The 24,756-nt window shown below is 48.2% G+C and overlaps 1 protein-coding gene across 6 annotated transcripts in view; it reads right to left on the bottom strand.

Annotated features, from left to right (window-relative positions):
* The window catches only part of LOC137524056 (neuronal-specific septin-3-like), a 246,507-nt gene that overhangs the window by 11,977 nt on the left and 209,774 nt on the right, over positions 1–24,756 (bottom strand). For all 6 annotated transcript variants that reach the window (XM_068243489.1, XM_068243490.1, XM_068243493.1 and 3 more), the window contains 5 exons: positions 19,983–20,064; positions 11,920–12,057; positions 10,097–10,214; positions 6,104–6,199; positions 1,334–1,430 (listed from right to left, as the gene is read on the bottom strand). In XM_068243489.1, coding sequence (XP_068099590.1) covers positions 1,334–1,430; positions 6,104–6,199; positions 10,097–10,214; positions 11,920–12,057; positions 19,983–20,064 — 531 coding nt within the window. The remainder of the gene's footprint in view (positions 1–1,333; positions 1,431–6,103; positions 6,200–10,096; positions 10,215–11,919; positions 12,058–19,982; positions 20,065–24,756) is intronic.

Raw genomic sequence — 24,756 nt, 5'->3', positions numbered from 1 at the left:
CGCGTTTGCGATTGGGGGTAATCGCAATCTCAGGACATGCAGCGTTTTGAGCTCAATAGTAGTGCTGCAAAATCAATTTTGTGACGATTTGGTGGGCCAGCGATTTAATATTTCAATAACGATATTTATGCTTGCTGCGTGTCCGTATTTCTGTTTTCTGTCCGTAGCCCTTCCCCCTAAAGGAAGAGGTCACAGGCACTTCTCTGATTGGTCCTAGAGAAGCACCTATGACCCCTTCATTTAGGGGCGGGGCTACGGACGGCAGTCGGACACCTAGTAAGTATAATAACGTTTATTTTTTTGAAAAAAGTGAATCGCTAATTGGAAGCGCTGTTCAGTTTACTGTAGAAAGCTTCTAAGCGCCCGGAATTGCGAGCGCAATCGCCCCAGGAATGGCTGCACACAGCGCTGCGGAGTTTCCTAGTGGGTTCCAGGCCTAGTTGTCTAATAAAGGTGAAATGCCACTTTAAATATAACAGAAAAAGTTCAAATTACGCAGCAACTGTCAGAGGAAAAACACTTACAGGAGAGGAATCTGGTCTGACCAGTCTCCCCGCTGCGTGGTCACATGACTCTCCTGACCAGTGATGTTAGATGGAAAGGTATGAGATGAATGAGGTGTGACCCCCCTCCCCCTTCCTGCTGCGTGGTCACATGACTCTCCTGACAGGTGATGTTAGATGGAAAGGTATGAGATGAATGAGGTGTGACCCCCCCTTTCCCGCTGCGTGGTCACATGACTCTCCTGACCGGTGATGTTAGATGGAAAGGTATGAGATGAATGAGGTGTGACCCCCCCTTTCCCGCTGCGTGGTCACATGACTCTCCTGACCGGTCTCCCTGCTGCGTGGTCACATGACTCCTGACAGGTGATGTTGGATGGAGAGGTATGAGATGAATGAGGTGTGATTGCCCCCCTTCCCCTGCTAAGTAGTCACATGACTCCTGACAGGTGATGTTGGATGGAGAAGTATGAGATGTTGGTGGGATTAGGTTAGTCTCAGTAATGAGTGTCTCCAGCACAGGAGATATCGCTCTCCAGCACAGCCTGACCACACCACACAGCTGGGAGCCGTCTGTCATCACCTTTCTCCATCCCCCCCCTCCTCCGCCCGTCTCCCAGTGATGGAGAACAGACCCCCATCTCCCTCCACAGACCGCCCCACCGCTATATCCCCAGATATTAATTCACAGGTGTCAGGAGAAGCTCGCTCTGTACACACATGCACCACATAGTCCAGCAGTCCCCCCGGGAGGGGGGGGGGGGGAATTCTCTCCAGAACTGAGGTATGACTGGGGAGTTCTGCTGAAGAAAGCCCTCCAGGCGTCTCACCTTCGATGATCCCCCACTTGGTCTTCCGGCCCAGGATCCTCCTGCCGTTCACTTGGTGCTCCTCATCGGTACCGACCACGGCGAACGGGATCTTCTCCTGCGAGGAAGGGGGGAGATCGCATGAGACGCGCTCTTACACGCACACACGAAGTTTTATCGTATATCAGGAGTTAAGCCCCATCTACACGATACAATATTTTGCGTGATTCGATCGGATCAAATTCGATTCATCGATTACATCCGATATGTCCAATTAGGATTCGATTCGATAGTGTGGTCGAATGTCATTGCAAAACAATGACAAATCGATCACACTACCAATCGAATCAAATCCTGATCGGACATGTCGAATTTAATCGATCAATCGAATTTGATCCGATTGAATCGCACAAAAAATTGTATCGTGTAGATGGGGCTTAAGGGCTTCAGAGACAATGAAACATTCATTCATTTCTAGATTAGAGAGAGGAAAATTAAATGATGCCATGATACAATCTTGATTGTACAGATATACAAAAAGGTGCCCATTAACCATACAATCTCCTGAACAATCAATCATCCGATCCAATTGTTGCAATGAATCGGAAACGATCATTCAGGCCCACCAATGGAGGGTAAAAATGATAGGCAATCCGATCATAGTAATAAAATAGATACAAAATTTGAATGATCGATTGAACAATTGTACATCACTGATCGGCACCATGAATGGTACCTGATCCAATCGATCATACAGTCAATCACTTGGGAGATTGTACCGAAAATACTGAAAAATTAACAGCAATATATTTTCTCATAGTTTCTCAAATTAAAAATAATAATACTTTCATAAACTATGTTTTCTATTTCAAAAATCTGTTATCAGCTATATTTAGCATCTGTAGAGCCAAAGTAGTTTCCTGTTAGTAGATTGGGGTCTTGCAATTGCTCACTCACTACTACTCCTCATGTATAGGTCACATGTTTACAACTGTAATGCAGGGATGCTGGAAAATGTAGTGTGGCACTTTTTGCTCTTCCTACTTTGTGTGTCGCATGGTCATCCCCCCCCCCCCCCCCCCTCTGCATCCAGAGAGCACTGATGATCGTAATATTATTTTTACATGAAATTTCACATACATTTTTGCAATTACACCTATACGTAATTACAAATTATTAATTCAATTGATTTTGTGTAGCCATTCGTAATTTTGCATGAATTTTCGAGTTCTTTAAATTTTCGAGTTCTTTAAATTTTGTGCCGACTTTGGCAGTGTATTGAAAAGCCCCCGGACATGCTATCATGCTATTGTCACCAAAATTGCTACATATGTTAAGGAGAATAGTGTGTACAAGTTAAAAAAAAAAAAACGAGTTAAATTCAAAAAGAACTTTGTAGTTTTTGAGAAAATCGAGTTTAACCACTTAAAGAGAGTCTGAAGCCAGATTAAAAATGGCTTTTTAGCTTATTTTCAGCAGGTGCATGTTTGCCCCTGCTAAAACGCCGCTATCCTGCGGCAGAACGAGGGGTCTTTACTCCCCAAATCCCCCCTCCGGGGAGCGCTTCCGTGTGAGGCAGAGCTATGAGCTGCAGCCCTGCCTCACACGCGTCTGTCAGCAGTGGATCTCCGCCTCTCCCCCGCCCCTCTCAGTCTGCCTTCGCTGAGAGGGGCGGGGGAGACAGACACGCTGAGAGGCGGGGCAGCAGCTCATAGCTCTGCCTCACACGGAAGCGCACAGGGGCAGCAAAATCCACGACCAAGAAAGTCGTGGATTTTGCAGGGGGGACAGCGGCAAACATGCCCCTGCTGAATAGTAAATATAAGCTAAAAAGCCATTTTTAATCTGGCTTCAGACTCTCTTTAAGCCCTCGTCGTTTTCACTTTATGCATCCGAGCAATGTTCACCTCCCATTCATTAGCCTATAACTTTATCACTACTTATCACAATGAACTGATCTATATCTTGTTTTTTCCGCCACCAATTAAGCTTTCTTTGGGTGGTACATTTTGCTAAGAGCTACCTTACTGCAAATGCATTTTAACAGTAAGAATAAGAAAAAAAAACTGAAAAAAATCATTATTTCTCAGTTTTCGGCCTATATAGTTTTAAAATAATACATGCCTCCATAATTAAAACGCACGTATTGTATTTGCCCATATGTCCCGGTTATTACACCGTTAAAATTATGTCCCTATCACAATGTATGGCGACAATATTTTATTTGGAAATAAAAGAGCATTTTTTCCGTTTTGCATCCATCACTATTTACAAGCTTATAAAAAAAAAATATATAAATATTTCATCTTTACATAGATATTTAAAAAGTTTAGACACTTAGGTAAATATTTATGTGTTTTTTTTCTTTATTGTAATGTTTTTGTTTTTTTTTAAACATTTTATGTGGGTGTTTTTGGGAGGGTGGGATGTAAATAGTATTTGATTTGGGGAAATATATGTGTATTTTAAATTTTTTTTACTTTTAGATGTAGTTTTACTTTTTGGCACAAGATGGCAACCTTGAGTTTGTTTACATGACGTCACTCTAAGCCAGTGGTCCTCAAACTAAGGCCCGCGGGCCGAATGTGGCCCCCTGAGGCTTTTTTACCGGCCCCCCACACACAAAATGTATTACTTATAGATGAGGACAGCTACATCTTTAAATATTGTTGGTCCACATATAGAATAGCAGTGCTGGCACCACCCATCCACGTGGAAGCCAGAAAGCAGTAATTTCGCTGGTTTCCAATCACATTCCACATCAGGTGACACTGCCGTCCAATTGGACTTCAGGTTGTCACCTGGGTATGCTTCACTGTCTGGCCAGCAAAGACATCATTTTGATTATACTCCGGGCCCCCCAGCAGTCTGAAGTATGTTGACCCGGCCCTCGACCCAAAAAGTTTGGGGACCCCTGCTCTAAGCGCAGTGGCGTAGCTAAGGAGCTGTGGGCCCCGATGCAAGTTTTAGAATGGGGCCCCCCAAGCACTCTATACATAACAATTGCTACTGCGCACCAAAACCTGCCAATGGCAACTACAGTGTCAGAGGTACAAGAAGGGGATGGGGAACAGTTTGTTAATGATTACCACTATTCACAGTATCTATAGAAGTGATTATTATGAGCACATGACCAATAGAGAGCTAATACTGTATTTGAGGGAGGGCCCTTCAGGGCCCCTCTGGCCCAAGGGCCCCGATGCGGTCGCTACCTCTGCACCCCCTATTGCTACGCCCCTGTCTAAGCGTACAATGTATGCTTAGACCAGGCTTTCTCAACCAGGGTTCCTTGAGTACTCTGCAGGGGTTCCTAGGCATTTTCCCCCATCGTGGGGGAAGTATAATAGAGCACACTATAATAGGTGGTACTGTAACAAGAAGCACTAAATTGGGGGCTCAGGAGGCAGTATAATGAGTGGCAGTGTAATAGGGGTAGTGAAATAAACAGCCACACATACTTTTAAAGACCATGCCTCCTGCAAAATAAATGCGGGGGTTCCTCGAGATCAAAAAATAGTTTGCAGGGGTTCCTTGAGATCCAAAAGCTATTTGCAGGGTTCCTCCAGGGTAGAAAGGTTGAGAAAGGCTGGCTTAGAGGGACAAAGGAGTCAGAAAAAGTGAAGCTTCCAAGAAGAAGCTGTTGCTTTTTCAGCGGGGGAGAGGAATCAGTGATCGGGCACCATGGCCCAATTCATTGATTCCTGGGCTAACAATCCACGTCCGGGAGCACGCGCGCGATCGGCGGCGGAAGCGTGCGGGAGCGCACATGTCCTCCTTGACGTAGAACTACGTCAAGGAGGACAAAGTGGTTAAAATGCAAAGAAACATGGTTTTTAAACTCAGAAAAATAACAGTTTAAAAAAACATTTTTCTTTGCATTTTTAAAATCAATTTTATCAAAAACCACACGGTCTTTTTGAAAAATTATTTTTTGACTTGTACCCACTATACTCCTTAGTAATTTTGGTTGCAATAGCAGGTATGGGGTCTTTGGTATTAAAGAGACTCTGAAGTCTCCAAAAAATGAGGTATTTATTTTAAAAACCTCATTAACATTATTGCCCCTCTTAAAACGCTGCATCCCCGCCACAAAATCCACCACTTTCTTGGTCGTCGACATGCGTCAATCAGCACAGATCGCCGCCTCTCCCCCGCCCTTCTCAGTCTTCCTTCACTGAGAGGGGCGGGGGAGGGGCGGGGGAGAGGCAACGATCCCCGCTGATTGACGCATGTCGACGACCAAGAAAGTGGTGGATTTTGCGGTGCGAGTTTAGGGTGATTTAGGGTGTTTTCAGCTGCGGGGATGCGGCGATGTAAGAAAGACTAGAAACTTTTAAGGTAAAAACCTCATTTTTTGGAGACTTCAGAGTCTCTTTAAACACTGAATTCAGCACAAAATTACACACGATTACAATAACATACAAAATTAATTACGATTTCCCATTACAATCACGGCATAGGCATAATTTCTGCTCATTGCTACCAGAAAGCAGACTTTGAGATGTATATTTAGCCTTTTTTTCTCTGTATACTGTTCATATCCATTTAGCATCTTAAATTTCAGCATATAGTGTGCTGATTCCCTTCTTTGTCTACTGAGTCACTGCCCCGGAACTGGCATGCTGGTCAGGTGATTCTGCATGCTAGTTCCCGGTGTGACTGAAGTCACATGATGGGCGAGGAGAAGGGAACAGACATGGTGACCTCTATATTCAGGTTCCCCTTTAATATGGTCGCCCGCCCCGGACTTGGCACACTGTGCTATGATATGGCTGGCGGTAGCCGTCTCACCCGGATCTTGTCGTTGAGCATCGCTTCAGTCGAGTCCTCGTCCAGCTCGGGTTGCGGGTATACGCTGATGCCGTGCGTCTGCAGGTCTTTCCTTATCTGTAAGTCACACAGCAAAGCATTATGGGAACGTCACATCGACCCACCAATCGTCAAACTGTCTGAGAAATATCTGTGCAGCCCACAGCTTAGTCACGGCATAGGCGATAAGGGCAGATACCCCCGGCTAGGCCTGTGAGGTCATCTTCCCCACTTATTGGCTATCTCCTCTGATCACATGATGCTCATTTTATATTTTATATCAGCAGGGCGGGATTTATACTTTCTAGAGCCCCAAGGCCCACTGCCAACAACACAATATCATTCTGTCCAACACCCTGGCTAGTGATCAGTGGTTTGCCATACCTCCCAACTTTTTGAGATAAGAGGGACACTTAAGCCACGCCCCTGCCACAACCCTGATCAGGCCCCGTCACACCCCTAGACACGCATACCCTAAAGATTTCATAGAAAAATATGTTGTTTTGTAATTCAAACCACACTGGTCCTTTCTATCCTGGTTCATTTTCCTTCATATAAACATTTTACAATTAGTAATATATCAATTTAAAGGATGGGAATAAAGTTTAGAGTCAATCAAACACATTTTTTAATAGAGAAAAATATATATTTACATAGAAAGATGGACAAAGTCCTGAAAGAGGGACAAATGAGGAGGACAGAGGGACAGAGGGACAGGGCTCCAAAAGAGGGACAGTTGTGAGCTATGGGTTTGCAGGAGGAAATGCCTGTTTTAGTGACTCGTGCATATGTGAGAATGTTTTCTCTCTGAAAATGATGAATGATTGTTTTACCTGTCTGACTAGTGAGTCCCTAATGCCTGGTACGCACCATGCAATTTCTCATCACATAGATGGGTCGATTCGATTTTACAATCACTTCTATTCAAAGTCGATCATAAAAACAATCAGAAATCAGATTGGACCTGTCATAAATAATCAATTTGGCCAGTCTATTTCATGGGAAATTGCATGGTGTGTACCAGGTAGTAGCAGAGCAGCGTTCATCTCCCTCTAAGCTCTCCTGTAATCAGAGAATCAGAGACCTGTTGCTCAGCTATCAAAAACCAACATTTATTTTACTGATGATTGATTCTTTTTTTCTCTTTGTTTTGTTTTTTTACTGTTGGCTAACACAGTACAGATAACCTATTGCACTACTGCTACCTGAGCCAGCAAGGAGTTGAAGCTTGTATGTTCCTGGAGATAGCACTGTCTCATCACACACCAGGAAGTAAGGAAGATGCACGGAGCTCTGAAGCTTGTATGTTCCTGGAGATAGCACTGTCTCAACCAGGAAGTAAGGAAGATGCATGGAGCTCTGAAGCTTGTATGTTCCTGGAGACAGCACTGCCTCATCTCACACCAGGAAGTAAGGAAGATGCATGGAGCTCTGAAGCTTGTATGTTCCTGTAGATAGCATTGCCTCATCGCACACCAGGAGGTAAGGAAGATGCACGGAGCTCTGAAGCTTGTATGTTCCTGGAGATAGCACTGTCTCATCGCACACCAGGAAGTAAGGAAGATGCATGGAGCCCTGAAGCTTGTATGTTCCTGGAGATAGCACTGTCTCATCGCACACCAGGAAGTAAGGAAGATGCACGGAGCTCTGAAGCTTGTATGTTCAGCAGATTGCACTGTCTCATCGCAAACCAGGAAGTAAGGAAGATGCATGGAGCTCTGAACCTTGTATGTTCCTGGAGATAGCACTGTCTCATCACACACCAGGAAGTAAGGAAGATGCATGGAGCTCTGAACCTTATATGCTCGTGGAGATAGCACTGTCTCATCGCACACCTGGAAGTAAGGAAGATGCATGGAGCTCTGAGCTTGTATGTTTCTGGAGATAACACTGTCTCATCGCACACCAGGAAGTAAGGAAGATGCACGGAGCTCTGAAGCTTTTATGTTCCTGGAGATAGCACTGCCTCATCACACACCAGGAAGTAAGGAAGATGCATTAAGATCTGAACCTTGTATGTTCCTGGAGATAGCACTGTCTCATCGCACACCAGGAAGTAAGGAAGATGCACGGAGCTCTGAAGCTTGTATGTTCAGCAGATAGCACTGTCTCATCGCACACCAGGAAGTAAGGAAGATGCATAGAGCTCTGAAGCTTGTATGTTCCTGGAGATAGCACTGTCTAATCGCACACCAGGGGGTAAGGAAGATGCACGAAACTCTGAAGCTTGTATGTTCCTGGAGATAGCACTGCCTCATCACACACCAGGAAGTAAGGAAGATGCATGGAGCTCTGAAGCTTGTATGTTCCTGGAGATAGCACTGCCTCATCTTACACCAGGAAGTAAGGAAGATGCACGGAGCTCTGAAGCTTGTATGTTCCTGGAGATAGCACTGTCTCATCGCACACCAGGAAGTAAGGAAGATGCATGGAGCTCTGGAATTCAGGCTGTGTGTGCAGCACAGGAGATAGCACTAACTCATCACACACCAGGAAGTAAGGAAGATGCACGGAGCTCTGAAGCTTGTATGTTCCAGGAGATAGCACTGTCTCATCACACACCAGGAAGTAAGGAAGATGCACAGAGCTCTGAAGCTTGTATGTTCCTGGAGATAGCAATGTCTCATCACACACCAGGAAGTAAGGAAGATGCACGGAGCTCTGGAATTCAGGCTGTGTGTGCAGCACAGGAGATATCACTAACTCATCGCACACCAGGAAGTAAGGAAGATGCATGGAGCTCTGGAATTCAGGCTATGTGTGCAGCAAAGCAGGGTGGCTTTGGAGCAGGAGAGATTATTTATTTTGACATGTGCCCTTTTATCTCACCCCAAGTCCTGCCGCCCTTCTGCTTTTTTGGTGCCCAAGGTCATGGCCTTTTCAGCCTTTCCAGAAATCCGGCCCTGTATATCAGTGTAGAGTGACACTGGCTTGGCAAGGATGTCCCCAGACTATACAGGCTAGGAGATGATAATTTTAAGGGCTGGTTCAAGCGAGCTTCTGCACAGCGTTTATCGCGTCGTTTCCAGTGGGCGACAAATGCGATGCTGAAAGGCATCAACCACCATTCCCATTCATATGAATGGAAGGGGTTGCTTAAATGATGGTACAGACTTTTCCTATCGTTTGCAAAAAACACTACAATAGATCTTGTTGTCTCGTCAATCGTCATGTCCAGGATCGGCAATTCCGTGTCCCCTACTGGGGTCAAAATCACAATGACTGAACGCTGGGATCTGCCGCCAAAAGTTGCCAAATGCTTTTCTGCTTGCATTGCAAGCATTCCAATATACCGTAATCATAAATGTTTCTGCAGTGATGAATCTTATCTCAGTCAGCCCTGGCTCTGTTCTGCTACATTGCCGGGGAGAGGGAAGCTTGTTATCTCTCCTCCTTCATTCCTGCTCCTCACTCATTGACTGAGGGCAGTTCAGTGTGACACGAGGCTGAGAAGGGAAATAGTCCTCATCCCTCTGCAGAAGCTGCTGAAATACGATCTCTGCTGTGCTCACATGTGTTTACAAAGCAAGCTAGCTATGACATTGCAGTTTCTAGGAGAAAAAAACGACCCCTCGGGGTGAGTTGCTGTGGGTGGTGGAGGGACGACAACCGGGCACTTGGGGAATAGTGAAAACAATACAGACCATCCTCGGCCAATTATTGTCCTCCTCACTGACTTTTTTAAGTATATCAGATATAAACACACACACTGTACACACACACACTGTACACACACACACACACACACACACTGTACACACACACACACTGTACACACACACACACTGTACACACACACACTGTACACACACACACACACACACACTGTACACACACACACACACTGTACACACACACTGTACACACACACACACACACACACTGTACACACACACACACACACACTGTGCACACACACACACACACACACACGCACGCATGCACACACACACACACACAGATGAAGCAGCGTACCCTGTTTTTGAACTCTTCTCTCTCCTCCAGCGTCAGTGTGTCGGCTTTAGCAATGACGGGAACAACGTTCACTATACAGCTCAGCCGCTTCATAAACTCCAAGTCCAGCGGCCTCAGCCTGGGGGAGGAGCAAAGATACATTATCTCCAGATATACAATCTATTATCCAATCACAAGGTTTCCTCCCCCTATATTTAACAGAGGTGAGTATAGTGGGGGTGGAATGAGATTTTAGTGAAGTGGGGTGATAGTTGGGCTATCACGCTGTACACTCACCAGTGGCTGGCCGGGGGAGGGGCTATCACGCTGTACACTCACCAGTGGCTGGCCGGGGGAGGGGCTATCACGCTGTACACTCACCAGTGGCCAGTGGGGGAGGGGCTATCACGCTGTACACTCACCAGTGGCCAGTCGGGGGGGGGGCTATCACGCTGTACACTCACCAGTGGCTGGTCGGTGGGGAAGGGCTATCACGCCGTACACTCACCAGTGGCTGGCCGGGGGAGGGGCTATCACGCCGTACACTCACCAGTGGCCAGTGGGGGAGGGGCTATCATGCTGTACACTCACCAGTGCTGGTCAGGGGGAGGGGCTATCATGCTGTACACTCACCAGTGGTCGGTCGGGGGGAGGGGTTATCACACTGTACACTCACCAGTGGCTGGTCGGGGGGGGCTATCACGCTGTACACTCACCAGTGGCTGGTCGGGGGGAGGGGCTATCACGCTGTACACTCACCAGTGGTCGGTCGGGGGGAGGGGTTATCACGCTGTACACTGACCAGTGGCCGGTCAGGGAGGGGGGAGGGGCTATCACGCTGTACACTCACCAGTGGCTGGTTGGGGGAGGGGCTATCACGCTGTACATTCACCAGTGGTTAGTCAGGGGGAGGGGCTATCACGCTTTACACTGACCAGTGGCTGGTCAGGGAGAGGGGGAGGGGCTATCACGCTGTACACTTACCAGTGGCTGGCCGGGGGGAGGGGCTATCATGCTGTACACTCACCAGTGGCTGGTCGGGGGGAGGGGCTATCACGCTGTACACTCACCAGTGGCTGGTCGGGGGAGGGGCTATCACGCTGTACACTCACCAGTGGCTGGTTGGGGAGGGGCTATCACTCTGTACACTCACCAGTGGCTGGTTGGGGGGGAGGTGCTATCACGCTGTACACTCACCAGTGGCTGGTCGGGGGGAGGGGCTATCATGCTGTACACTCACCAGTGGCTGGTTGGGGGGAAGGTCCTATCACGCTGTACACTCACCAGTGGCTGGTCGGGGGGAGGGGCTATCACGCTGTACACTCACCAGTGGCTGGTCGGGGGGAGGTGCTATTACGCTGTACACTCACCAGTGGCTGGTTGGGGGGGAGGTGCTATCACGCTGTACACTCACCAGTGGCTGGTCGGGGGGAGGGGCTATCACGCTGTACACTCACCAGTGGCTGGTCGGGGGAGGGGCTATCACGCTGTACACTCACCAGTGGCTGGTTGGGGAGGGGCTATCACTCTGTACACTCACCAGTGGCTGGTTGGGGGGAAGGTCCTATCACGCTGTACACTCACCAGTGGCTGGTCGGGGGGAGGGGCTATCACGCTGTACACTCACCAGTGGCTGGTTGGGGGGGAGGTGCTATCACGCTGTACACTCACCAGTGGCTGGTCAGGGGGAGGGGCTATCACGCTGTACACTCACCAGTGGCTGGTTGGGGGGGAGGTGCTATCACGCTGTACACTCACCAGTGGCTGGTCAGGGGGAGGGGCTATCACGCTGTACACTCACCAGTGGCTGGTCGGGGGGAGGTGCTATCACGCTGTACACTCACCAGTGGCCGGTTGGAGGGATGAAGTAGATGCAGCTGTGGATTCGGGAGTCGGGGATGCGACGTTTGCGATTCACCAGAATCTCCTCCCTCAGGTACTTCTCGTACTGCTCGTGGATGTATTTGATTATGGGGTCCCAGCTGGAATAAATAAATTATAAATTATAATTCTATAATATTTTAAATTTAAACTGAACCGAGCACCATTTTTAGCACGCAAGGCATCGCAATAGCACATTAAAAATGCATGACAATAATGTGGCTCATAACTTAAAAAAACTTCAATTTTACCTCTTTTTACATTTAAAAGTTTAGAAAAGGCCTTTATTACCCTTCTTCCGAGGCCTGCCTGACCGCAGACATTACAGGCAGATAAGGATTTATGTAATCATTTTATTGCACACATTAGCAGAGAACAAACAAAAGCTTTCTTCAGCAGGAAGGGGGGTGGAAAGATAGGACGATGTGCTGCAAAGAGTTTAGAGAAGTCACAGATGCTATCTTCACACCTGCCCCTGGATAAATAATGGGCAGCCCACTAAAGGGAAAGACAGGTAGCTAGCAGAGATTGTCACAGAATACGGGGCAAGGTGTGGTACACACTAGAAAGGGAATATTGAGTCCCTTGAAACCAGAGCAGGGTCATCCACAAAGGCAACCTAGGCAGGTGCCTGGGGCCTACTGGGTATCAAGGGGCCCAGATGCCACCTTCTCTTAACCGCCTCCCACCTCAGAACACCAAGAGGCTGAGCCACAGATACTATCTTGCCTAGGACCCCGTTCCATATTAATCCACCCCTGCCTGAGATGTTGGTCCTTTAGCGAGGATCATGCTGGTCCTCCTGTGCTATTATTGGGTGACATGGTCTAACACAGCTTTAGCGGGACTGGGGATGCTGCGAGGTTAATTCAGCTTTTTGTCATTTGCATACTCCTTGAATAGCCATACTGTAACAATAGTGTTCTGTATACATGTCAGCATATTGTACGGCACACATTGATGCTGTCACATTCCGTGCATTGACAAACCATGTACGATCTATTTGTGCAGCATTTCAGACCGTGTTGTTTGCTTTCAGGGCTGAGATGTGCTGCGATTTCCCAGAGCGATATCGATTTAACTACTGAAGCCGCAGATGAGATCGCTCCAGGATTGCTCACAAAATGAGTGGATCTCAGGCTTTAAAGGTCACCAGAGCTGAGCGGAGCGATCTGAGCGGATGGGGCTGGAGGAAGGCCCGGGTATATATAAAACTTTTCAATGACATCAGCTCTGGTTTCCTTACAGGTGTGCAGAGATTTGCTCTTGTACCTTGTGAGAGGTCTGCATTGGTTTGGGTACCCGCAGGTTACCAGAAATGGGGGATGTGTTCGGGTCGGGTTGCCGGTAGCGAAACCAAACATAAGACAATTCTGTATGTTTTGCTTCCCATAATCTGTGATGAATGCTGTGAGCAGAATACTTTCTTGCTGACTTGTTTGCTGCGTCTCATCTATAATTCCAGCAGACTCCTCCCTGCTCTCCAGCTGAGACCTCCCCTCCCCCATACTCGTGCATATAACTGGGAACAAGACGGTGTGAGATGGAAGATGTGTTTGTCATAGATGACCAGAAATCACTGGGGCATGCTCTGTTAGGCCTTGTTCACATTGCGTTCCGATCGCGTTTGTGTTGGGCGTTTTTTTGACACTTTATTTATTTGCGTTTCCTGGCGCTTGGCTGGGCGATGCGTTTTCTTAAAAGTGCTTTTCTTAGTGCTTTTCCAAAGCTTTTTTTTTAATTCACTCCCTGACCCAAGTCAGGAAGTGAACTCTTTGATCCGGAAAATAATAAATACAATGTATTTGTTCCTAAAAACGCGAACGCAATCACCGCAGAAAGCGATTTTGGGAGAGTTTGCATTTTTCCCTATACCTTCCATTCAGGGCAAATCACCCTGAAAATGGTCCATGCAGCACTTTAGTCAGCGACAATCAAATGGAACGCTCCAGTGAGAACTATCTCATTGCAAAGCATAGTGTAAAAGCTTTTAGGGCAATTTGTACAAATCGCCTGCGCTTAAAAAAAATCCAAAAACCGCCTCTTATGTGAACAAACCCTTAGAGGAAAAGGTGTGGTAGGAAAGCTCTGTCTGTTAGTGACTGGGGATATTTGATAGGACAAGAGCTAGAGAATGTTCTGGCATGTTCTCTACAGCTGGAGGAGGCAGAGCAGCACATGGCAGGCAGAGAAGCACATGGCAGGCAGAAAAGCACATGGCAGATAGAGAAGCATATGCCACATGGGACAGGATCTGCTGACAGACAGTATAGCTGCACCCACAGCCATCTAGCACACACAGGTATGGAGGCACAGGAGCACATGGCAGGCAGAGAAGCACGTCGCATGGGACAAGATCTGCTGACAGACAGTGTAGTTGCATCCACAGCCATCTAGCACACAGGTATGGAGGCACAGGAGCACATGGCAGGCAGAGGAGCACAAGCCACATGGGACAGGATCTGCTGACAGTGTAGCTGCATCCACAGCCATCTAGCACACACAGGTATGGAGGCACAGGAGCACATGGCAGGCAGAGAAGCACGTCGCATGGGACAAGATCTGCTGACAGACAGTGTAGTTGCATCCACAGCCATCTAGCACACAGGTATGGAGGCACAGGAGCACATGGCAGGCAGAGGAGCACAAGCCACATGGGACAGGATCTGCTGACAGTGTAGCTGCATCCACAGCCATCTAGCACACACAGGTATGGAGGCACAGGAGCACATGGCAGGCAGAGAAGCACGTCGCATGGGACAAGATCTGCTGACAGACAGTGTAGTTGCATCCACAGCCATCTAGCACACAGGTATGGAGGCACAGGAGCACATGGCAGGCAGAGGAGCACAAGCCACATGGGACAGGATCTGCTGACAGTGTAGCTGCATCCACAGCCATCTAGCACACACAGGTATGGAGGCACAGGAGCACATGGCAGGCAGAGAAGCACATGGCAGGCAGAGAAGCACAGGCCACATGGGACAAGATCTGCTGACAGACAGTGTAGCTGCATCCACAGCCATCTAGCACACACAGGTATAGAGGCACAGGAGCTCATGGCAGGCAGAGAAGCACATGGCAGGCAGAGAAGCACAGGCCACATGGGACAAGATCTGCTGACAGACAGTGTAGCTGCATCCACAGCCATCTAGCACACACAGGTCTGGAGGCACGGGAGCACATGGCAAGCAGAGAAGCACAGGCCACATGGGACAAGATCTGCTGACAGACAGTGTAGCTGCATCCACAGCCATCTAGCACACACAGGTTATGGAGACACAGGAGCACATGTCAGGCAGAGAAGCACATGGCAGATAGAGAAGCACATGCCACATGGGACAAGATCTGCTGACAGGCAGTGTAGCTGCATCCACAGCCATCTAGCACACACAGGTATGGAGGCACAGGAGCTCATGGCAGGCAGAGGACGGGCTAGTAAAAAAGGGCGCACAGGGATAGTGGACAAAAAGGGCGCCGCCATAGACTGCAATGCAAAATATCGGCTTTTTGGCGCCCGGCAGGAAAAAAGGGCGCCCGAGAAATAGCAGTTACAGGGATCGTGTTAACAAAAGTTTTCGTTTACAAAATAAGGTTTATAACAAATATCGTTTACAAGTTCGTTCTGAGTTTGTGTTATACTTATTTTTTCGTTTTTAAATTTCGCTTATATCAGTTTTAACTTATTTTTTAGTTTTCAAATTTCGCTTACAAAAGTATAAGAACTACATTTTCGTTTACACTTCTTTTATCATTTAAAAATTTGTTTTCATATGTATAATGCTTAAATACCGTTTTCAACCTTATTGTATTAGAAATACATCGCTTTTGGTATTAACTTTGTTTTTACTCTTATAATGCGTTGATTATAGTTACTAAAATATCGCTTTTAATATTACTGTTATTTTAAGTTTTCTAATGCGTACATGATTGTAAGGCTATCTATTGTATTGTATATATTTATATATACTTTTCTCTATTTATAATATTAATGTATATGTGATTTTAAGGCTATTTATTCTATTACAAATATATAAATTATTTTATTCAAGTTATTTGTAGAGAAGATAAATTATTTTATTCATGTTAATTGTAGAGAAGTATTTTAAGGATTAAATATATTATTGTTTATATGTGTTTAGAGTGTTTGTGCGGTGGGGATGGTTAGGTTTAGGCATTACCAGGGGGGGTCTAGGGGTTAGGGATAGGTACAGGGAGGGTTAGGTATAGTTACAGTATAATATAGGCAACCAGGGGGTGGTTAGGGTTAGGCACCACCAGGGGGGTCTTAGGGTTAGGCACCACCAGGGGGGTCTTAGGGTTAGGCACCACCAGGGGGGTCTTAGGGTTAGGCACCACCAGGGGGGTCTAGGGGTTAGGCACCACCAGGGGGGTCTAGGGGTTAGGCACCACCAGGGGGGTCTTAGGGTTAGGCACCGCCAGGGGGGTCTTAGGGTTAGGCACCACCAGGGGGGTCTTAGGGTTAGGCACCACCAGGGGGGTCTTAGGGTTAGGCACCACCAGGGGGGCCTTAGGGTTAGACACCACCAGGAGCACCCCCTAGAATTGTCCAAGCACCCCCAAAGCACCCCCTGGAGTGAACTGACTTCAGGCGTCTAAAAGACGCCAAGTCAGTTCACACAGCGGCAGCACGGAGCAGCAGGCAGGGCTACGGTAAGATGGCCGCCCGGAGCCCTGCTCTGCAGACTTCGGGCGGCCATTTTCCCGTAGCCCTGCTCTCTGCATGCAGGCAGGAAGTCTCGTCGTGACGTCGGGAAGGAAGAGGATCGTGGGCGTGCGGGCGCTGCGCGCCACAAGTAGGTCGGGACAGGAGGTCGGGAAAGAAGGTCTTCGGCTGTAGGTGAGTAAATGGGTTTTTCTTTTCTTTTTCAGGTGGTGCTTATTGGGGTCATATCTGCTACGGATTGTGCATATTGGGGTCATATCTGCTACGGATTGTGCATATTGGGGTCATATCTGCTACGGATTGTGCATATTGGGGTCATATCTGCTACCGATTGTGCATATTGGGGTCATATCTGCTACCGATTGTGCATATTGGGGTCATATCTGCTACGGATTGTGCATATTGGGGTCATATCTGCTACGGATTGTGCATATTGGGGCCATATCTGCTACCGATTGTGCATATTGGGGCCATATCTGCTACCGATTGTGCATATTGGGGCCATATCTGCTACCGATTGTGCATATTGGGGCCATATCTGCTACCGATTGTGCATATTGGGGTCATTGGATGTGTTTTTTGTTAAAATCTGCTCACATTACGTGTATTTTCTTGAGAAAACCTGCACAATTATGTGAATTTTCTGGGGAAAGGGTCACCAAAACTTGGGCCCTCTGTCTCTGCGTTGCACTTTTAAAGGGAACCCGAGGTGAGAATAATATTGAGGCTGCCATATTTCTCTCCTTTTAAGTAATACCAGCTGCCTGGCTGCCGTGTTGGTCCTCTGCCTCTAATTCTTTCAACCATAGACCCTGAACAAGCATGCAGCAGGTCAGGGGTTTCTGACAATATTGTCAGAACTGACAAGATTAGCTGCATGGCTTGTTTCTGGTGTAATTCAGTTCACTACTACAGCCAAATAGATCAGCAGGGCTGCCAGGCAACTAGAATTGTTTAAAAGGAAATAAATATGGCAACCACCATATCACTCTCACCCTGGGTTCACTTTAAATTACAGTTAGCCCTGCCCTCATCCGGTCATGACCACACCCATTTTTTTCTGCGCAGGTCGTCAGCTCCCCCAGAAATTGGTCCAGCACCTGCATAGCACCCCCTAAAAAAATTTCCTGGAGCCACCACTGGGGATAGGTACAGGGAGGGCTCTGTGTGAGAGTAAGGTTAGGTATAGTTACATCACAATATATGTAATATATACAATTTATTAAATTATGTATATTTAAACAAAGAGGGGTCTAGGGGTTAGGGATAGGGAGAGATCTGTGTGAGCCTACAGTTTGGTAGAATTACAGTAAAATATCTGTAAAACCTACCATTGCATTGCTATGCTTAATACAAGTCTAAATATCGTTTTTGTTATAGACGCAATTTGATGTTTTTTTCAGAATTCGTTTGTTGTTATAGACGGTATTTTGCCATTTCATTTCCGTTTATTTAACCTGTTTAGCACTAAATTTTCGTTTACAACCTCTTAAACGAAAAATATGGTTTTGCATTAAAACTTACAATTTCGGCTATACCCCGCGCCCTTTTTTCCAGGCGCCCTTTTTTGATAGACGCGGCAGAGGAGTACATGCCTCATGTGACAAGATCTTCTGACAGTGTAGCTGCATCCACAGCCATCTAGCACACACAGGTATGGAGGCACATAAGCACATGGCAGGCAGAGAAGCACATGGCAGATAGAGAAGCACATGCCACATGGGACAAGATCTGCTGACAGACAGTGTAGCTACATCCACAGCCATCTAGCACACAGGTATGGAGGCACAGGAGCACATGGCAGGCAGAGAAGCACATGGCAGATAAAGAAGCACATGCCACACGGGACAAGATTTGCTGACAGTGTAGCTGCATCCACAGCCATCTAGCACACAGGTATGGAGACACAGGAGCACATGGCAGGCAGAGGAGCACATGGCAGGCAGAGGAGCACATGCCACATGGGACAAGATCTGCTGACAGACAGTGTAGCTGCATCCACAACCATCTAGCACACACAGGTATGGAGGCACAGGAGCACATGGCAGGCAGAGAAGCACATGGCAGGCAGAGAAGCACAGGCCATATGGACAAGATCTGCTGACAGACAGTGCAGCTGCATCCACAGCCATCTAGCACACACAGGTATGGAGGCACAGGAGCACATGGCAGGCAGAGAAGCACATGGCAAGCAGAGAAGCACATGCCACATGGGACAAGATCTGCTGACAGACAGTGCAGCTGCATCCACAGCCATCTAGCACACAGGTATGGAGGCACAGGAGCACATGGCAGGCAGAGAAGCACAGGCCACATGGGACAAGATCTGCTGCTAGACAGTGCAGCTGCATCCACAGCCATCTAGCACACAGGTATGGAGGCACAGGAGCACATGGCAGGCAGAGAAGCACCTGCCACATGGGACAAGATCTGCTGCTAGACAGTGCAGCTGCATCCACAGCCATCTAGCACACACAGGTATGGAGGCACAGGAGCACATGGCAGGCAGAGGAGCACATGGCAGATAAAGAAGCACCTGCCACATGGGACAAGATCTGCTGCTAGACAGTGCAGCTGCATCCACAGCCATCTAGCACACACAGGTATGGAGGCACAGGAGCACATGGCAGGCAGAGAAGCACATGGCAGGCAGAGAAGCACATGCCACATGTGACAAGATCTGCTGGCAGACACTGCAGCTGCATCCACAGCCATCTAGCACGCACAGGTGTTTGCTGCATATGACAGACAGGCTTTTATTATCAGACGGATACAGGACAATGGGGCAGATTTATCAACACAAGTGTGTGCAGAATGGAGGGAAACTATTGCAAAACAACTGATGTGGGTGCTGCTTTCTCTTTTAGTTGTGATAAATCTGCTCCAATGAAAGGAGACCAGAGCTCAAACATATTGTAAAAATGGGGGGAGCAGGCATACATATGAAGCAGTCCTCATGCCCACCTTTCCCCTGGTTTTCCTCCTATCACTCGCACATGCCCCCCCATCCGCTACTTCCTGGTTGGTTACTGGCGGCGCATGTCCGTGATTGCGCACCCGCGGCTGGGGGAGCTCTGGGCGCAATGTAGGGGTTCTCCACCAGCCCCTCTATTGCAGCAGTATGTCCCTGGCAAGTTTTGGTGCTGCTGTTTATTATGATGTATAAATAGCTTTAAGAGGGTCCGACGTAAGACTCGCACTCGGATCCGCAGCACTTCTACATGTTTTGTACTTTATGATGTTTCCTGTGAGACCAGCGTTCCCTGAAATCCCTCAATCCCACAAAATGAGCATCAGACGGAGGAACATGTATAAAGTATACAGCTATGTTTATTTTACCAGTTCTGGTTGTTGATCTGATCCCCGAATCCTGGAGTGTCGATAACGGTTAGTCTCATCTCCACACCCCGCTCCTCGATTACTGCAAAGAAAAAGGGGGCGTCAGTCTTTGTATACACTCTGCATAGCCACACCTCCCTACCGATTCTGCATAACCACACCCCCTTCCTATTCCTGCACAACCACACTTCCCTAAGCTGCATAGCCATGCCTCCAAACCATTCCTGCACAACCACACTTCCCTAAGCTGCATGCCCACACCTCCAAACCATTCCTGCACAACCACAACTCCCTACCTATTCTGCATACTCACGCCTCCAAACCATTCCTACATAACCACACCCCCTACCTATTTTTCATAGCCACACCTCCAGACCATTCCTGCATAGCCACAACTCCCTACCTATTCTGCATACTAACGCCTCCAAACAATTCCTACATAACCACACCCCTTACCTATTTTTCATAGCCACACCTCCAGACCATTCCTGCATAGCCACAACTCCCTACCTATTCTGCATACTGACGCCTCCAAACAATTCCTGCATAACCACACCCCTTACCTATTTTTCATAGCCTCACCTCCAGACCATTCCTGCATAGCCACAACTCCCTACCTATTCTGCATACTCACGCCTCCAAACAATTCCCACATAACCACACCCCCTACCTATTTTGCATAGCCACACCTCCAGACCATTCCTTCATAGCCACACCTCTCAACAACTCCTGCATAGCCACGCCTCCAAACAATTTCTACATAGCCACACCTTTTTTTTCACCTATGTTGTTGTCACTTACAGTAGTTAGTAGAAATCTGACGGAAATGACAGGTTTTTGACTAGTCCATCTCTTCATGGGAGATTCTCAGTATTTCATTAGTTCTCCCTGAAAAGTACCTATACAAAGATGCAGCCGCACACTCGCCACACTGTGAACATCGCAGTGGTAAGCTGCATTACAAAGTGACCGTTGTACTAAACCGCACCACTGTGAATGTAGCCTAAGCAGTGTTTGCCCATTGTAAAACCCTCTCCCTAATTTACATTCTGATATTTATAACTGGTGGAGAGTGGAGAAATCTTTAGTCCTGTCAGGTGCAGCTCTGCAGAATGCCCCCACCCCCGGTGTATTGAGCAGGAGAATCACATGATTTCCCAGAATGCTCTGGGTCCTTAGGCTGCGTGACATCATAGCCTAGGCTGTAACATCACTATGGTATGAGAAATGCGCATGTAGCTATGCACGGTGATGTAGGATTGTTTAGTATTTTAGCAGAATGTTTATGGCAGTGTTTCTCCAACCTGTCCTCGTGGCTCCCCAGCGGTGCGTGGTTTGCAGGCAGCTTTACCTATGCACAGGTGGGGTAATTAGTGTCTCAGCTACATGGAAACCACCTAACGGAAACACTACATAGGCCTCAATTCACTAAGCTTTATCAAATATGTTATCAAATGTTTGATAATTTACCTTATGGGTAAAATCTAAATTTGAATTCACCAAGGTGTTATAGATTTATTGAACATTTTATCAATAAAACATTCGATAAATCTATAACACCTCAGTGAATTAAAAATTAGATTTTACCCGTGAGGTAAATTATCAAACGTTTGATAAAGTGTTTAATAAAGCTTAGTGAATTGAGGCCTGAGTGTGGTTGCCTGGAAAAAAATGCACCGTTCGGGTGTCACGAGCGCATACATATGTAATCGGCGCCAGGAGACTTGGGCGCAGGACACAGCCGATATATGGCTGATCCTGTTACTGCACAAGTCCCAGGCCATGCTACATACCGTATATTCCGGTGTATAAGACGACTGGGCGTATAAGACGACCCCTCCCAATTTTCCAGTTAAAATATAGAGTTTGGGATATACTCGCCATACAAGACTATCCCTCTTCCAACGCACACCAAATAAAAATTACAAAAAAAAAATCATATACTAGTGCTATGTATGAACAGATACTGGTGCTGTACAGTATGTGTTACCCAGTATATAGGCGATTGACTGGTTGGATTGACCAACTCTCACCCGCTCTAAGTGGATTGGTCAGCTCTACCTGTTTATCAGAGCAGTATGGAAGAATAGATCGTGCTGTGCCCATAAAACACGCCTCTTTCACCCGTCTGGCCCCGCCCTTGTATCCTCTTTACTTCCTTCTCTGCCTCTCAGATCTCGCACAAGTGCGCCTGCGCCGCTTCACTACAGTCCTCAGCAGCGAGATCTTAGAGTCGGTAACAGGTTAGGATCTCACACATGTGCGCCTGCGTCGCTTCACTACAGTCCTCAGCAGCGAGATCTGAGAGGCGGCAACAGGATAGGATCTCACACATGAGCGCCTGCACCGCTTCACTACAGTCCTCAGCAGTGAGATCTGAGAGTCGGTAACAGGTTAGGATCTCACACATGTGCGCCTGCGTCGCTTCACTACAGTCCTCAGCAGCGAGATCTGAGAGGCGGTAACAGGATAGGATCTCGCACATGTGCGCCTGCGCCGCTTCACTACAGTCCTCAGCAGCGAGATCTGAGGGCCGGTAACAGGATAGGATCTCACATGTGCGCCTGCACCGCTTCACTACAGTCCTCAGCAGCGAGATCTGAGAGGTGGTAACAGGATAGGATCTCGCACATGTGCGCCTGCGCCGCTTCACTACAGTCCTCAGCAGCGAGATCTGAGGGCCAGTAACAGGATAGGATCTCACATGTGCGCCTGCACCGCTTCACTACAGTCCTCAGGCGCGAGATCTGAGAGGCGGTAACAGGATAGGATCTCACACATGTGCGCCTGCACCGCTTCACTACAGTCCTCAGCAGCGAGATCTGAGAGGCGGTAACAAGATAGGATCTCACACATGTGCGCCTGCGCCGCTTCACTACAGTCCTCAGCAGCGAGATCTGAGAGGCGGTAACAGGATAGGATCTCACACATGTGTGCCTGCGCCGCTTCACTACAGTCCTCAGCAGCGAGATCTGAGAGGCGGTAACAGGATAGGATCTCACACATGTACGCCTGCACCGCTTCACTACAGTCCTCAGCAGCCAGATCTGAGAGGTGGTAACAGGATAGGATCTCACACATGTGCGCCTGCGCTGCTTCACTACAGTCCTCAGCAGCGAGATCTGAGAGGCGGTAACAGGATAGGATCTCACACACGTGCGCCTGCACCGCTTCACTACGTCCTCAGCAGCGAGATCTGAGAGGCGGTAACAGGATAGGATCTCGCACATGTGCGCCTGCGCTGCTTCACTACAGTCCTCAGCAGCGAGATCTGAGAGGTGGTAACAGGATAGGATCTCACACGTGTGCCTGCACCGCTTCACTACAGTCCTCAGCAGCGAGATCTGAGAGGTGGTAACAGGATAGGATCTCACACGTGTGCCTGCACCGCTTCACTACAGTCCTCAGCAGCGAGATCTCAGAGGCGGTAACAGGATAGGATCTCACACATGTGCGCCTGCACCACTTCACTACAGTCCTCAGCAGCGAGATCTGAGAGGCGGTAACAGGATAGGATCTCACACATGTGCGCCTGCACCGCTTCACTACAGTCCTCAGCAGCGAGATCTGAGAGGCAGTAACAGGATAGGATCTCACACATGTGCGCCTGCACCGCTTCACTACAGTCCTCAGCAGCGAGATCTGAGAGGCAGTAACAGGATAGGATCTCACACATGTGCGCCTGCACCGCTTCACTACAGTCCTCAGCAGCGAGATCTGAGAGGCGGTAACAGGATAGGATCTCACACATGTGCGCCTGCACCGCTTCACTACAGTCCTCAGCAGGGAGATCTGAGAGGTGGCAACAGGATAGGATCTCGCACATGTGCGCCTGCACCGCTTCACTACAGTCCTCAGCAGGGAGATCTGAGAGGTGGTAACAGGATAGGATCTCACACATGTGCGCCTGCACCGCTTCACTACAGTCCTCAGCAGCGAGATCTGAGAGGCGGTAACAGGATAGGATCTCACACATGTGCGCCTGCGCCGCCTCACTACAGTCCTCAGCAGTGAGATCTGAGAGGCGGTAACAGGACAGGATCTCACACATGTGCGCCTGCACCGCTTCACTACAGTCCTCAGCAGTGAGATCTGAGAGGCGGTAACAGGACAGGATCTCACACATGTGCGCCTGAACCGCTTCACTACAGTCCTCAGCAGCGAGATCTGAGAGTAGGTAACAGGATAGGATCTCGCACATGTGCACCTGCACTGCTTCACTACAGTCCTCAGCAGCGAGATCTGAGAGGCGGTAACAGGATAGGATCTCACACATGTGCGCCTGCACCGCTTCACTACAGTCCTCAGCAGCGAGATCTGAGAGGTGGTAACAGGATAGGATCTCACACGTGTGCCTGCGCCACTTCACTACAGTCCTCAGCAGCGAGATCTGAGACGTGGTAACAGGATAGGATCTCACACATGTGCGCCTGCACCACTTCACTACAGTCCTCAGCAGCGAGATCTGAGAGTAGGTAACAGGATAGGATCTCACACATGTGCGCCTGCACCACTTCACTACAGTCCTCAGCAGCGAGATCTGAGAGGCGGTAACAGGATAGGATCTCACACATGTGCGCCTGCACCACTTCACTACAGTCCTCAGCAGCGAGATCTGAGAGGCGGTAACAGGATAGGATCTCACACATGTGCGCCTGCACCGCTTCACTACAGTCCTCAGCAGCGAGATCTGAGAGGCAGTAACAGGATAGGATCTCACACATGTGCGCCTGCACCGCTTCACTACAGTCCTCAGCAGCGAGATCTGAGAGGC

This window comes from Hyperolius riggenbachi, chromosome 7 (assembly GCF_040937935.1).
Source record: "Hyperolius riggenbachi isolate aHypRig1 chromosome 7, aHypRig1.pri, whole genome shotgun sequence".
Classification (NCBI taxonomy): Eukaryota; Metazoa; Chordata; class Amphibia; order Anura; family Hyperoliidae; genus Hyperolius; species Hyperolius riggenbachi.
Note: the sequence above shows the minus strand (reverse complement) of the source record. Positions and strands in the feature narration are given on the sequence as shown.